The sequence below is a fragment of the Dermacentor andersoni genome, chromosome 1 (assembly GCF_023375885.2).
Source record: "Dermacentor andersoni chromosome 1, qqDerAnde1_hic_scaffold, whole genome shotgun sequence".
NCBI classification, from domain to species: domain Eukaryota; kingdom Metazoa; phylum Arthropoda; class Arachnida; order Ixodida; family Ixodidae; genus Dermacentor; species Dermacentor andersoni.
The window spans coordinates 68,192,218-68,208,796 of NC_092814.1; the positions used below are offsets into that span (position 1 = coordinate 68,192,218).

Sequence of the window (16,579 nt, forward strand, 5' to 3'; positions counted from 1 at the left end):
ACCGCTGTTGCGGCGCGAATATAACGTGTATGCTTTCCTTGTCACTCTTTCAGAATCCCATATTTAGCAGCCAGGCGTCATACACCGTATTTGCACATCTTTTGCGCAAAGTGGTGTCATTAAAAAGCTCAGACCACCAACTGCTCATTCACTGGTTTTCAAAGTAAGCACACATTCGCACCGTTTTGTTGAAGGTATTGGTACACATATGCGTAAAACAGTGAACAATAAATAGAAGGCACTGCGTCAAAAATACTATTAGTACGATTACTCGGGATATCATTTTTTAAATTCTGCTCTAGTATAAATTGAAAAGCACTTCACAAAATAACAGCTGTACAGGTTGGTAATATCTAAACGAATAAACATAAAGAACTACGTCTAGTTGTAAAATTGTTGTCAGCCTCTTGTTTGACTTTTACCACCCCGCTTATCGAAGGTTCGATAAAGGGAAGAGCACAGTTGTAAGTATTAAGCACATCGAAAAAAGTTCAGCGTATTCTTTCTCTCCCTTTCTCGCTCATGACTGAACCACCCACCAGTTCTACGCCGGAGAGGCTCCGAGCCTTAGTGAAGCGTCTTCTGCAGTTCATCACCATACGAGAATTTCCTCCCGCTAACGGCCACAAACTGCCGTCTATCAGCAAAAGCCGGTGGTGGATTCCCTGCGCTACGAGAGTGCTGGCTCTGATAAGTAGGTACTCTTTTAAGAGAGCGCGCATTGTATCATACTGCTTCTGCCTTCCTCACTTTTTTTCTGACGTTTTCTTGACATTACACTCCGGAAAAGCTCCGGTTACTTGCACTATTTTAGCCAATCTCGTCGATCGTCAGTTTTAATCGTGACATTGTCGTTACTTGTTTCTTTTTCATTTTTTTTATCATCGATGATGATTACAAGCTCCGACGGCGAGCGTCTTCTTCCCTATCGACACACTATTCTGAGAGCCAAAGAGCGCATTTACAGCGAAGCTATTATGGCACGTTCACATTGAGGAATCCGGTGTCTACAGCGAATGGAATTCTCCTGCCGCCGAAAATCGCGTCGTTCACACTGCTTGCGCACCGCGCCACCGGAACGAGATACAGCGCCATCTGCCCCATAAAGTGCTAACCTCCAAGCGAGCGCGGGATATCCCGAATGTTCTCGCAGCTCGAAATTGCGCAGTTGTCTCCACCCGCGTCGAGTTCGTGTGTTAATTTTGCGCGTCTCCACCATTGCTTGGAAAGGCAATGATGAACCCTGAGCAAGAAGAGGCAGTACTGCTAGCCCTGTTGGCGAGCACGTCTCTGGCGAAGCGTGACGCGCAGAAGCATTCGCCGAAGAGACGACGCCACCGGCGTTGGTGGCTTCGTCCTGCTTTGCAAGAGCGCGCGTAGCTTGGTCGCGCCACCTTGTCAGGTCGCTTAGACCTTGTGCTTCGCGTGGTACTTGTCGAAACGGACGGGGCGGTTACGCACAAATTCGATGAGCATTTCCGATGTCGCGATGCGTTCGAAGACTGCGATATGACGAGCGCGTCGAGCTTGGCCGCCATCTTTCGAATTGCTGAGACGCGCTCCGATTGGTTCGCGGTGAGGGAATCTGGCGGCAGCTGCCGCAAAAATCGTTCCGGGAGCGATCGGCGCGGAAGGGGCTATTCCGGCGGATCTCGCCGCCGCCGAACTGGGTTCCGCCGAAGTGGGCGCCGCTCCAGACGCCGAATGTCTCAGTGTGAACGCGCCATTAGGGGGAGCGCCACGACGGTTTCCGTGTAGTGCTTTCCGCAGTGCAGCAGGCATGTGGTAGCGTAGCCGGTATCGAATGTCAGCCAGAGAACAGCCAGAAACGCAGACTGCGTCGAAGCCCCGCTGTGGCTGGGGCCAAGGATGCCGCTGGTGATGTCGCTGGTGGATTGATGTGCTCCTTTCGCGAGACGGGGCGCTGCTTCGGCACATATTGCACTGCTGTGGTGCTATTCCGTACGATGTGAAGCTCCGCCATATTGTTCAACATTGTCATCTTGCCATCTATCTCTGATAGACAGGGCGGATACAGGCCGTATCCGCCCTGTTTCGCACTGATTGGCTTAAAGCACTAACATGGCGAAATTCGACAAAATAGCGAAATTGATACTGTACAGAATAATGGCCACGAGCATAACGGACGGTTCAAAGCCATTTCCTAGTTGATAAATGCTGTAGCGGTAAAAATAGCGTCCATGTTTATTTAACCGATCTGTCTGCGACTCCCCAAAATTCTCTTCTGTAAAGCGTGCTTCACCCCATGATATTGTTCTTGCAGGAGATGCCGCCTTGATGTGCACTGTCCCAAATACTGCTGGTTGGCGATACTTCGTGCTTGTGGTTTCCCAAATGCAGATCCCGAAAGCAAAGATGCCATCGACCTTTCTGCAAAAGCGCAGCAAAATTTTGTTAGCACAGAATGTCATTGGTGTCCCGCCTGATTTTTTTTTTTTTTTCCTGACATGAAGTTTGCTGATGAGGGGACGCGTGGGACTAGTCTAGGGTCTCTTGCCTTAGATGCTTCAGAGGTCGTGTGAAAGGCTAAAAATCCCCGTCTTAAATTACAGAGGTCCGCTCTAGCGGAAAAGGCTATTCCTGCTTGTCGCGGCATTGTACATGACTCAGAACCCCCTCATACATACGCAAATAAACATGATCGCTCTTTTTCCTTTTTTAGCAAAAGCGAAAATACGGCTTGCAACCGCATTTGTTTAGCTTCTCTTAGGCGCGTTATTTTGCAGTTCGTTCGATGAAAAACTTTGCAATAAGTGCTTGAGAAGTAGGCGCTTAAGAGACTGAATCAGGCCTCTATGTCCAGCTTCTCCGAAACAGTACTGTGTCGTAGTAACTGCGTTACAGTGACAGTAGTTACCATGTTAAAAATCATTGTTGCAGATGCGGCAAACAACAAGAAGAATCCGAACATATTGAACTACACCGAGTTCTACAACAGTGCCTTAGACCACATCGATCTGATGTCTGAATACTACCGGTGGCAGTCTCCGGGAAAGCACACAAAGCAAGTTTCTTCACCTTTTACAGACTCATAGACTTTATTTGTCGTTGTTATATCTTACGAGAAGAGAAACTTAATTTTCTGAAATATATAAAACCACAGCTGCAATGCAGCATTCACAACGATTTTTCGATCCTCGTTATAAAAGTAAAGTATAGTGCTTATAGCCAGGTGATGAACTGCGCCCATAAATAAAGGAATGTATCCATGGTTTAATGAAATTGACTAACCTAAACATGGTGTTTGACGAGCTGCAGCTGTTGTGAGAAAAAAAAATAATGGAATGATTTGGCTGCAGTTATAAAATAGTTTATTTACTATAATGGCTGCCGACACTGAATCCGTGTAAATTATCTCGCATTTCAAGCACTTGTTCATACAATACGCAAACGCAACAATTTTCGTGCAGGTTTTCTTACTGCCAGTATCCTTTTATTCTAAGCATCGTGGCGAAGAAGTCTATCCTGCAGCGAGATTCTGAACAACAGATGATACTAAATGCGAGGGTAAGCATTGATATAGTGAGAAATCTGACTGCGATTGTTATCATAGCCAAATATATCGCTGCTTTTACTTGCAGAGAAGTCTACTGAACCGCGCTCTTCACCATCAGGCGCCAGATATTGATGTATTTTTTCTCAACCTGAACGTTCGGCGGTCACACCTCGTGTCAGACTCACTTAATGAGGTAAGTCGGTATCAGAAATGTCTACATACATTTCATGCCGGCAAACTGACAACAGCGTTGGCTAATTCGGTGCTGTGTATAATCATTTCGGAACTCATTGTGTGATTACGCAATATAGCAATCAGCTCAGAAAGCGCATAAACCTCACGAAGCATGAGAAGCGCAGCGCTGTTCTTCCCTCTAATCCTTATTTGAAACATTCACACATGTATTATACGTAGATAGGATGTGAAGGTGTAACTGACCAAAAACCAAACAAAATCAAGGTATCAGCGCATCCAAATCTATCAGGCACATAAAATCAACAACTTTCTATCGTTTCTCGTGATCTTAAATAAAGTGACAGCTCCTTGTCTGTCAAGTGCACTGATGACTTGCTTGAGCACATATCGGCCAACCACGCGATTTCCGCTGTGTAAACAATTTCTCACGTGGATTGATCTGTACTTCGAAAGACGTCATCTGGTATGATGAGCGCTTGATACGCGACGAGTGCTCTGTCTATGCCTCTTTCATTGTTCATGCAGTTTGCGATTTATCTGTGCTGCTTGTAGGCCATGAGTGCGCTGTGACACCTCGTGCAAATCTCTATCATCGTGTGAAACAAATAGACAGCTAAAAGACAGAGGCAAAATAATTTCTGCTTTCTCTCCTACAGATAGCAAGAAAGCAAAGCGACCTAAAGAAAAAGCTTAAGGTTACTTTTGTTGGCGAGCCAGGGCTGGATATGGGGGGACTGACAAAGGAGTGGTTTCTCTTGCTCATAAGGCAAATCTTCAGCCCCGACTACGGTAGGTGGTTTTAAGCAGTTCAGATATGCATGCAGAGCACACACGGCCTTTGAACGTTTGTGTATTTTTTTACCAACATCTGCAGGCATGTTTGTATATCACAACAAGGCAAGATGCTACTGGTTCAGCACAACACAACTAGGCAACCTACGAGAATACAATCTTATAGGCGTTATATCCTTCACTGCGTGCCGTGTCAGTCGGGCACTTGAAAGGTGCTCCTATTTTGTTGGCTAGCAACTAAGACAGTTAAACTTTGTGTACATGCACAGCGAATGTGGCGTATTCCTTACATTGCACACCTAATGGGACTCGCTGTCTACAACTCAATCATTTTGGATCTCCATTTCCCGACGGCGTGCTACAAGAAGCTGCTCAACCCTCCAGTTGTTCCGCACAATATTGAGAACGCCTACGTAGGGATCTGCAAGTTCACAACGGAGGACCTCGCCGAAGTGATGCCGGTACTGCTGCTGCTTTCCCACATTTCTGTACAAAATAACTGCACATCTTTAAGCATACATTATGTTTCACACACGTTAAAAAAATTGGTATTAAAAGCGCCATTTCAGTGTTGCGTTCTTGAAGTCCACTCTTGAGAAAAGCCGGCCCCCGGCTGAAACGTTGCTTTGTTATTTTATTTTTTTACCGTGTACCAACGCTTCCCCGTTGTTACCTCATTTGTCTTTTGTCATTTGGTCGGCACTCTTTGGCCAATTCTGGCCCTTGCGCCGATAAACTTCAATCATCATCCGTTCTTTTGGATGTGTGCTGGTCTACTGGAAGTACGGAATACCTACACTCCCAATCACATGCTTTTTTTTTAAATATACTGTCTTAGTTTCATACTGAAACGGTACACGCGCGTATTTGGAGTCATCCTCTCAACTGCGTGAATCAACCTGCGTGTGATGTACGGTGTTGGCAAAAAAAGTTACATGCGGTGGGATTCACACAAATATCGGTATTCCAGGGAACCTTGCATGAAGCCCAACATTCAAAGCTGAGGGCTGCTGCCCTATAGTGCTGCTTATGTACGCCTTCTGAGCGAAAATTTTGATTATTTCTTCTATGATATTGCGCATCGTAACCTTTTGGCACCGATAGTCATTGTAATTTATTTTTTCTGCATGTCGTTCCAACGGAAAAAGTAATAATCGGTACTGGTGTTTCTGTTTATTTCAGGATGTCGCTGTTGGTTTAAATGAACTGCTGGCGTACGAGGGAAACGTTGAGGAGGATTTTTGCATGAATTTTCAGGTGATAGAAAAACAAGAATAGTGATATATCTTGCACCCCTTTCTGATCGCCGTGACAACGTGCCGCTTTCTGTCCCTCACAGGTTTCTGTAGAAGAGTTCGGAGAAGTGAAAACCCACACCCTGAAATACGGCGGCGAAGACATTCCAGTTACAAGCGAAAATAGAAAAGGTAAGAGCAAACTTGCGGACAAAGCTCTGAATTGAGAAAGAGCACGGAGAGCGTAACGTACGTACATTGATTGCGAAATGGAGCAGCGCAGGTAGCGAGCACTTCTAACATCTCCTACTGATCCCTCACGTTACCTGCACTTGCCTTGACTACTAGGAGTGGCCTTCGGCTTAGGGTTAATGCGATGTTATTGGTATCACAAACTGACATCTGCAATTGCAGATTAAAATATAACTCAGCTGAGTGAAGATATCATTAATGGGTGGCTTATATAAGCACATGCATGCATTATGCTGTCTGCTGTCAGCAGACAATTCGCGGTGCGAGCAGTCACTGAGAAAACTCCATTGCTGCGTCACGTGACCCCACGCACCTGCTGTCAAGACTCGTACTTTGCTCGTGTGCTTATCATTTCTCTAGTAACTATGCTTAACTTCGTTAGTTTCTCAAGGGTCATTGCTCTCAAGTATTTCAAGGACCATTGACGTTGAACCAAACTTGCTTCATCGTCAATGGTAGGCCGGGATGTATCACGGTGCTTCGTGTTGCCATTGACAACGGCATCGCGAAAATATCATGCCTCGGCATTTACAAATCACCACAATTTAAGATGAACTCTTTTGTAACCCTTCACTCCGAAGGCGAACCAACTTCTTTCGCCCTAATAATCAAAGAGCGGACCAGGCAGATGGCCAAGTTTTGTCAAGCCACATATGTGACCGTGGGCAAAACCATCTTAGTCATTACTGCACGCCAACAGTGGATGAAGAAGCATTATCTGACCCCTAATTTGTATTGTGAACTCAACTGCTTCATCATCAGGGCAAGAGATGGACGTCAAAGCTATCTGGTCCATGTTAGAGTAAGCTTTACCTCTGCGACTACTGCATATAGGAACGGAGAAATCGTTTTGCTTGGTGTTCACTGAATCAAATTTTATATTGTTTGCTGCGTGTAAAAGAAAGGAGAGTAAAAGTTTACAGAAGAAGAATCGTGATGTAGACGATCACTTTCTTAAAGAAGTTGCGAGAATTCGAAAATGAAGTAAAAAAATTGCCTCGCCATCCCGACCCTGCGAAAATGGATGGCGAGCGAAGCTGTTAGAAAACCACTCAAATGCCGTCGATGGGGATATGAAGTATTCTATTGTTCCGCCTAGCCTTAGCACGACACCGTTGTTAAGCAATACGAATTTGGACTCTTCGACGCTCATCGTATTCACGTTGCTCTTCGGGAGTCTTAACTTTGCGTGGTCTATCCACAGCGGTCTTGCAATAAACTGAGTTACTAATCAGGTCTCCCTTTTATACGTGAAGTTTCATGACGTTACTAACTGATTCGTATGCTGCTGTTGCCCCTTTCCCAACGGAGCAGCTTCATCATCAGCCTGGTTACGCCCACTGCAGGGCAAAGGCCTCTCCCATAGTTCTCCAACTACCCCGGTCATGTACTAATTGTGGCCATGTCGTCCCTGCAAACTTCTTAATCTCATCCGCGCACCTATAACTTTCTGCCGCCCCCTGCTACGCTTCCCTTCCCTTGGAATCCAGTCCGTAACCATTAATGACCATCGGTTATCTTCCCTCCTCATTACATGTCCTGCCCATGCCCATTTCTTTTTCTTGATTTCAACTAAGACATCATTAACTCGCGTTTGTTCCCTCACCCAATCTGCTCTTTTCTTATCCCTTAACGTTACACCCATCATTCGTCTTTCCATAGCTCGTTGCGTCGTCCTCAATTTAAGTAAAACCCTTTTCGTAAGCCTTCAGGTTTCTGCCCCGTAGGTGAGTACTGGTAAGACACAGCTGTTATACACTTTTCTCTTGAGGGATAATGGCAACCTGCTGTTCATGATCTGAGAATGCCTGCCAAACGCACCCCAGCCCATTCTTATTCTTCTGATTATTTCAATCTCATGATCCGGATCCGCGGTCACTACCTGCCCTAAGTAGATGTATTCCCTTACCACTCCCAGTGCCTCGCTACCTATCGTAAACGGAGCAGCTTATGCAACCGTAATCTTTACCGGGAAACACGCGGGGAGGAGGAACGCGCCTCGCATTGTTCACAGGCGCCTTATCATCCATCATGCGGTTTTGACGCTTGTTTTGTGCTTTGATTTATTGAAATGAATACTGAGCTCTGTGTTGTATACCTGATTCCAAAGGAGATATGCACTTTTCTACGTCTTTTTTTTTTGTTTTTTTGCTGACGGACACGAACAATCGCGACCAACTAGAGGCTAACAACTTCGCTGTAAAAGGTGCATCACGTTTACATCTTTACATTATAATACTACAATTGTCACCATAGGGGGAGTTGGCTCAATTAGGATATACAAAGGGGGAAAAATTGATTTGCCATACACCCCACTGAAATATACCCCTGATTTGTAAGTTAGACTTTCGCAATACTCACGTAGTCACTGTATCAATTTCACTTGTCTCTAATATGTTACGTTATATTTATTAACTCTAGGTGCTCTAAATACAGTTTGCGGAATCACAACATCTTTTTCTATTATTAATTTACGGGATTGTAAACTTGGTACTCCAACCTTTTGAATTTTTCTCATTTTCGGCAATTGCTATAAGAAATCTGAGGCATAAATTAAAGGTTTGCTTGATGACACTCGTTTGAATTGTTGCCATTGAAAAATTAGATAGAGGAAAAAAATTAAAAGGAGAAAATCTACACTAGCCAGGCGATTTCAGCCTTTGTCAAATCTAAAACAAGCATAGGTGGTTGGACATGTCTGAAGCATCGTCAACTCATTGGCCAGCACTACCAATAAAACCGAGAATTACCTTAGTAATCAACAGATGGTCGGCATGGATGATGAAGCATCGTCTGGCCTTTGACTCCACAATGCGAATAAAATTTGCTTCTTCATCAATGCGTGACCAGGATAGATGACGAAGCACTACATTTGTAGCGGCACGGCAGTAGGAACAAAATTTGCTTATTCATCCATGGATGCCGGCTTGGATGATGAGGTAATGTCTGGCCATCAAACCAAACCAAGAAACAAGCTTGCTTCGTCATCAACGAGTAATTAGGATGGATAACGAAGTTTAATATGGTTACTGAACCTGCACCGCGAAACAAACTTGCTCGTCGTGAACGGCTACATTGGATGGCGAAGGCTTCCAGATTTTTCAATTCAGATACACTGCTGGGCGGCTGCCGAAGTGACGTTTGGGGAAAATCCAGGTGCTGCGTGCGAGTTATCGAGTTGTGGGCAGGCGAAGGTATGCTGGTGCAAAAGAGATAAGCGATATATCCCTCAAGAGGTGCCCAACATATCAGCCTAAGCAGCAACGTCGTTCGGACCCCATTATAGACTACTTGGTCAAACTCTGCCTTAGAGTGCCGCGGAATCATGACCACTTTCCATCAGCTATTGCAACCGCCGGGCAAATTCTGTCGTGCATGCCGCCGCATGGCAGATAATGAAGAGAGGTACTGCGTTGTATGGCCCCTGAGAGCAGCATTCCAGTCCTATACGTTGTGTCGATAAATTGCACCGTACTCGCCGATACGCGACAGGCGACAAGGAGTACGTGCAGTTTTGCCCTCGATATTTAGAGGGCGCGTGTAATCTCAGGCATATTGCGTGTGACCCATCTTGGCCGTCTTTGTTACACGGGCTACAAACTTTGTCTATTTCGCATCAAGTCCTTTAATCATATTGCTGGGCGCACCTGTTACTTTTCCTTTCGGCAGAATACGTGGAGCTGTACGTGGATCTAGTCCTGAATAAGGCGATCGCTCAGCCATTCAAAGCCTTCTACCTTGGATTTCACAGCGTTTGCGCTTCCAACGCCCTCATCGTACGTAACTTTAAAACTTTTCTCATCAAAGTAGTCTAACCTTGTTTCAATTTCATGACCCATGCAACAGCGCGCCATGTTTTTGTTTCTTTACTTACGAACGGCAGATGCTTCGTCCCGAAGAAGTTGAAATGCTCGTCTGTGGTTGTCCGAAACTAGATCTGGATGAACTACGAAAAGTCACTGTATATGACAGCTTTGAGGAAGATGAACCAATTATCAGGTAACTGCGCCATTTCCGGTCGCGTGCATGAACGCAAAAATACAAATGAAAGTCGGTAAGCTTTCTTGCTTAATTTTTTTCCCTTTACGAATGATGGTGCGATGAAAGCTCTCTTGTTGCGCTTCAGCATGTAACTGTAAATATTACGAGAATTGTGCAGCGGCAGTTAAAGTTGGATTTATAAATATGGATAGATTAGCATCTGTATTCAGAACACGGCTTCATGGCGAAGTGAGCAGACGCACGAAGGAACTCTCTCTTCATGGTACTTCGGGCTGGGGCGTCCTTTACAGCTCCAGTCATTTGCTCTGTGCTTAGAAAAAATTATCTCAACAAATATCTAACGTATTTTTGCTTAGCACGACGATGACACGATACGACCAGGAAGATACAATACTAGCTGTTGTACACTATATACATGACCGGTGTCAGTCCGTAAATATGCTCAAGTCCATGTGCTATCTCTCGATTTATAATTAGGTGTCCAAGCTATGCTAATTACATAAATAAATAAAACACACGGTACTGCAAGGTACGATTTTATTTAAGACCTGAGGTTTTCGGTCATTGCACCTCATATGCTGCCGCTTTATATGAATTTTTTGGCTCCTTGCTCCGTTTAGGGACTTCTGGGACATACTGAAATCGTTCAACTCTGACGTACAAAAGCAATTCCTTCGCTTTGCTACGGGCAGCGACCGAGTACCCGTCGGTGGCATGGGAGAGATGGCGTTCAAGATTTCGGCTCAGAACACCAACACGGAGATGTAAGTGCCTTTCTTTTAGGGGAACACATCCTCTAGGCAGATGTCCCCTCCTTCTTCAAGAGTATACGCTATAGAGCTACTGTACCTATATGCAATAACTCCGGAGTAGGCAAGTGTTGTGCCCCTCCTGGTGCCAATCTTTAGTCTGTTCCTCGCTTTCTTTTCCTCTATATCACTTGCATATGTATTACAAAACCAAATAAAAATAATACTAAAAGTTGAATCCGTATTCACAGGTGTCAGAAGGAATGGGTGAAACAACGATCACTTTCCTCCGTCGCAGTACCCAGACAAGGTGTATATAGGAGCAATGCTCGAAGTATATTCTGTGCGCACCTCACTAGTGGCATGCTGCAATACAATTACGGCAATTAGAGCGAGGGCGGCCGCTGTTCAACCTCCCCCCATCCATCCTTATCTTTCCTTTCCGACGTCACTGCCACTTTACAGCTCACTATTACTATCCAGCTAGATAGATAGTGAGTGCTTTTCTATTCCCCGTTTTTTGTGCTGCAATGAAAAATCATGTAGACCTCTCAGAGTTGTCCGTCGCAAATGCAACTTTTTGTAGAAATATACACATTGTTCACGGCTTGATGTCCTTGTCGCTGCTCGAAGCGCAACAGAGCTTGTTAATTTGAACATGTCGCATAGAGAGGATTCTGAATTACAGTTTTAAGTGCACAACGCTTGCTAAGTCACTTAGACGCTTTCAGGTAACGGTAGGAGAATGTAGATTTTAAGATGTAAAACCATAAATGTTCTATGCAGTGGGCTGGCTGATAATGGAAATCCACTGTCCTATTAGCTGCCAAGGCACAGAAGGAAACGATAGCAACTATCATTACAGAGTGTCGTGTTCCGAGAAAGAGGTTTCTGAAAGTCGGGGCCATATAAATCGCCGAAATTCAGTTAAGTTTTAGGAGCATATGCCAGTAACGCTACTGAATGTTTTCAAATAATGCCGCTTAGCCACCCAAAAAGCGCCAGTTTAGCGCGATCCCTGAAAGATGGCGCGAGCTTACCAAAAACTGTGATGAGCGGTACGGCAGCTACGGCCGCGACTGTTGTTACCTCTTCCGAGAGATGGCACCACTTTGCCGAACCAACTCATTGCTGCAAACGCTTACATTTACGTTCCGAATGACAATTTGATGTTTGCCAGTATAGAATCTAAAGGTGACGGCAAAATTACACGGGAATCCGGAAAGAGGCAGTTTTCGACAGATTGCACACTGAGATGTCCGCAATAAATCCGCAATAAATTGGGTAAAATTATAATTACAGACTGATTATACTTACAGACTGATTATAATTACAGACTGATTATAAGCGTATTACACTGCACTCGTGCTACGTGACCAAGGAAAAGAAAAAAAAAGCAGAAGCATGAGGAAAACGCGCCAGACGTAAGTGCCCAACACATATTCAAAATAGCAGCAAACACTGAAGGGGAAATTGAACGAACATCAACAAGGATTGGGATTACGGTAAACTTGAGTGCATCGTGATGAAAAAGTTTATTAGAGAAGGAAGAATGTCCGACGGAAAATAAACAAAAAATAGCGCGGCTGATGGAATACTACAATCAGGGATAGATTAGAAGAACGGTGCAAAGCGTCCATATATTGATAAATATGTGAACTTATTAGAACAAAATTGGAAGCACAGGTCCTGGTCAGTAAAAATAAAAAACGCAAATAATCGCTGTCTCTCAAAAATACACGAGAAAAATAACAGCACACCAATGTAATTCTGGAACCACATCAAATCTCATGTGAGCAAGAATTAGGCAGTCTATGACGTACACTACGTACGATGAGGAAACAATTGGGAGGCGCAAGCGATGCACTGAATTACGTTACAGGAAATGTAGCCGAATGATTCAAAAGTGGTGACAACGGCGGTTGAGAGGGCGAATAATAAGCGGTACAAAGCAAATACTGGAAAGCGAGTATAAGAAAGCTTTAGTAGTCAGGAAAAAGAATATTTTGTAATAGGAATCGATACACAACGCTTCATATCGTCCGTGATACCGTACCACAAGAGTATACGTGTCCAATATATATATATATATATATATATATATATATATATATATATATATATATATATATATATATATATATATATATATATATATATATATAACACCCAGTCATGGGTGTTCTTTTAGCAAAGAGTGCAATGTGCATGTACCAATATATATATATATTTGACACGTATACTGCTGTGGTATGGTATCACGGACGATATGAAGCGTTGTGTATCGATTCCTATTCTTATTATGAGCATAGTGAGCATCATCTGAGACAACACTCCCACATGGTGGCAGTGTTGTCTCAGATGATGCTCACAATGCTCATGGTAACCTCATGTAGTCTCAACCTAATGGTATGAGAAGAGAGAAGCATTAATTCATCTCATTTGTCCAAAGGGATGGTGAAGGAGCAGGGCATAATAATATGGCCTGTTCTCTCACGTTACATATATTTGTTTGAAGAACAGACTTGCAGAGCTAGAAACAGTGACGGTGGTCTTACCCAGGTAGCACAAAAGAGATACGTAACGTTTTCGTAGCGTTTATCCAAGACGATAAAAACGGGTTAAAGAAGACACGAATGAGAGAACTTCGGCGGGAAAACGTCGTATATCTCTGCTAATGTCCGGCTTAATTACTTTCTTGAGACGATCTAGAACAGGTCTGCAAAACGTATTCGAAAAGCTGGTATAGAAATAGGATTGGGAAAGACACAAGTAATCCCTTTGCCAAAACTATTCGTAACCAATTTCTAAACGTTTTTAGGACGTTATCAAAAAGCTGGTCTAGAAGCGGTCTTGAAAGGTTTACGATCATCTGAAGCTAATTTTCGCGGGTGACGGGCGCGATTAGACATCGTTCTTCAAAACACGCGTTCAGTTTCGCCTCACGCGACTGGCCTATGCCGCGCAGACGTCGTCAGCCGCACCCGTTGGCACGGCCTAGGCCAATCGCGTGTGGTGCAACTGATCGGGCGTTTCGAACAACGATCTCCAATCGCGCCCCAGATGAGTAGAACCATCGGTGTTGACTGTATGAGCCATGGCGCAGTGCCAAGCACTGTTCCCCGCATGGCCGGCGCATCCTCTACCAAGTCGCACGAAAATGAGCCTGTTAGGAATAATTAATCCTTAATACCGCCTTTAGTAAGCTACGATGCTTACAACCACAATGGGAATGACAGCCTGCAAAGAACAAATGGCCACGTCTTGGCAGGTGGCCAGACCAAGCCCTTCATGCCAAGAGTGCATGAAATGAGAACATTGTGACTAAGCAAAAACACTTTATTAAAATGTAATGCTTATGCAAGGTTCGAACAAGCTGTGTGAGAAATGCAAATAGAAGTAAAAGTACATCAACAATGACAAAAGTCGCAGAAAGGATTCGTAATGAACTCGAAAGTGAACATTCACTAGCACATAAACAAAATTCCAAGTACACATACAAAAATGAACAGAAAAAGCTGGAGTGTACTAAAGTGTCTAATTTATTATAGTAAAGTGCACGTGCTATTAGATGGACTAGAGTTATGGAGAAGTGACATCGGAGCGAATGGAAGAAGTAGACTGAAAAATGCAAGAGTATGAATCGGATGGTAACTGCCTCCAAGCAATGTTACCATCAGCTAGAAGTTTGGAAAGAGCACAAAAAGAAATACCACCGCATACCATCATAAAACAATCCTGTGACAGAAATAAAAAAAATGGGAACAATGCAAAACTGGAAATATTGCCTTTAGTATATATCAAAGAAGGTAATGGCGAGAAAAAATAACCATACAACAAAAAAGTAATAAAGTGAAATTAGTACAGAATACTTAAACGGGGGATTCAGTGTAACAAGTGAACACTACTGTAGTACAGCGAACGATGAGACAGTAATGCTGCATCTTGCCACTCCAGAACGTGAGAAATGAATATGCAAGCCTCATATTAGAAACTTACATAAACATGGAAATAAACTGGAATGCACTGGAAGCTGCATTTGTGTAACAAAGGAAGCAATGGTCATAATAAATAGTAAGTGTTCTATCTAAAAAGCCCTTTACAAGAGGCAAAGTTGTACCTCTCTGGCAAAAACAAAGTTGCAACGAATAATTTGCAAACCAGCAAATACATTAATTAGCACACTGACATGTCACACTTTGCGCACATCTCCAGTCTCCTAAAGTAAAAAAAGCACTCTGAATGAGAAAAACGTTTAACACATGTAGCCTAGAGCAAATTCTTTGCCAGTTCACTCACACTTTCACATCCAAAATCATTTGCCACAAAGTCCAGGCACAGTTCCACTGATGTTTACCAATTCACCCCCACTTTCACGTCCAAAAATATTTGGCACACAGTCCAGGCAGAGCTTCATAGATAAACAGCTTGAGAGCACCCTACTGATTATTGTGCAGTCCCGCTGCTGGAAATCGAACTGCCGCACATGCTGGTAGTGGTTTCAATGTAGACACACTTGCTGCCCTCGACAGGTATGCTCAGATATCTGCACTGGTGCTCCATTTTGTCGAAGTAGACACATTGATGCACTACGCTGGTAATTGAAATGTTTTGAATGCACAAGTATTGGCTTCACCAGAAAGACTTGCCCACATACCACCACTGGCATATATATGCACTTGCTCTTCACTCAGTAGCATTGAACTTAAAGTGTTCCCTATGTAGGAGCCATGTGTAAAACCGGTGTCACACGACCACTCTCGATCGCGATCAAGCCCGATCCGGATCCGGAAATTATCGATGCGACTGGCTCACTCTCGTAGCTTGCGCAGAGGAGCCAATCACGACCGAGAAATTCGATTTGTAACGGACTGGATAGCGGCTAAAAGAGCCCCGTGTGAAACCGGTATCAAATAATGCACACACGTGCGCTAGGAAAATGTGTTGCACAAGGACAAAGAACAGCGACATGCCCTGTTGTGCGAAGCGCGCGAATAGAACACATGTATATATATATATAAAACTGCGAGAGTGCTTCGCGAACTCCATGCGCACACATGGCACCCGCACGAACTCGGCAGGCCGCCGACTAAGTAAAGCGCGAAGGGCGCACAGCGTACATTCCGACACATGTCCCAAACTGCAAACAATCGTACTACCTAAAGCATACAAGTTATTTTATACCAAGGGCATACTCGACTCACGTATGCAGTATCCACAAGCGAGTTATGCAGCGTACATGCTGTATCCATTCGCCAAATAGTAAAATTGATAACAAGCACAAAGCTACAAGAGACTCAATACATTACTACCATTTGAAGCGTCAAATAAAATTGAATTTGGCAGTTTCATATATTGGACACAATATATGGACACATGTGGTACCCGGTAATACCATGAAATACCCATCACGTGGGTAAAGGGGGCGAAAACACAATCGAGGACCTGAAGCGCAAACGATAAAAGCACGGTATGGTGCACGCAAAATTCTGTCAGTGCTCTGTAGCGCAAGGGAAGAAAATAGGGCGAGCACTTGACCTCACATTTTGGGATACCGCACTAGTACTGAATCATTAAAAAAAAAAAGCCTGTTTGAACCAGTTCCCTTGTCTGCAACACTCTTGCTAAACGGGAGACTAAAATACCACGATGACGGCTCTATTGCGGAGATCGGCAAGGTGCGCACAGACAGAAATTTTGCCGCCTTTCTTCGCATTCTGCAAAATGCTTTCTTGTTAGGATCACGCATAGCGGCCGATCCCGACGCTAGGGACACACAGGCACGATTTCGTCCCTCTAACTTTCATCCTTATACTGCCCTTAACGCCTTAATTACA

At 44.1% G+C, this 16,579-nt stretch overlaps 1 protein-coding gene across 1 annotated transcript in view; it reads left to right on the forward strand.

Annotated features, from left to right (window-relative positions):
- LOC126543219 (probable E3 ubiquitin-protein ligase HECTD2) overlaps positions 1–16,579 on the forward strand; it is a 50,371-nt gene that overhangs the window by 30,682 nt on the left and 3,110 nt on the right. Inside the window, exons 7-19 of the mRNA XM_050190354.3 lie at positions 54–163; positions 543–694; positions 2,902–3,025; positions 3,432–3,528; positions 3,603–3,710; positions 4,369–4,501; positions 4,587–4,675; positions 4,804–4,965; positions 5,687–5,761; positions 5,844–5,931; positions 9,661–9,767; positions 9,875–9,990; positions 10,614–10,757. Coding sequence (XP_050046311.1) covers positions 54–163; positions 543–694; positions 2,902–3,025; positions 3,432–3,528; positions 3,603–3,710; positions 4,369–4,501; positions 4,587–4,675; positions 4,804–4,965; positions 5,687–5,761; positions 5,844–5,931; positions 9,661–9,767; positions 9,875–9,990; positions 10,614–10,757 — 1,505 coding nt within the window. The remainder of the gene's footprint in view (positions 1–53; positions 164–542; positions 695–2,901; positions 3,026–3,431; positions 3,529–3,602; positions 3,711–4,368; positions 4,502–4,586; positions 4,676–4,803; positions 4,966–5,686; positions 5,762–5,843; positions 5,932–9,660; positions 9,768–9,874; positions 9,991–10,613; positions 10,758–16,579) is intronic.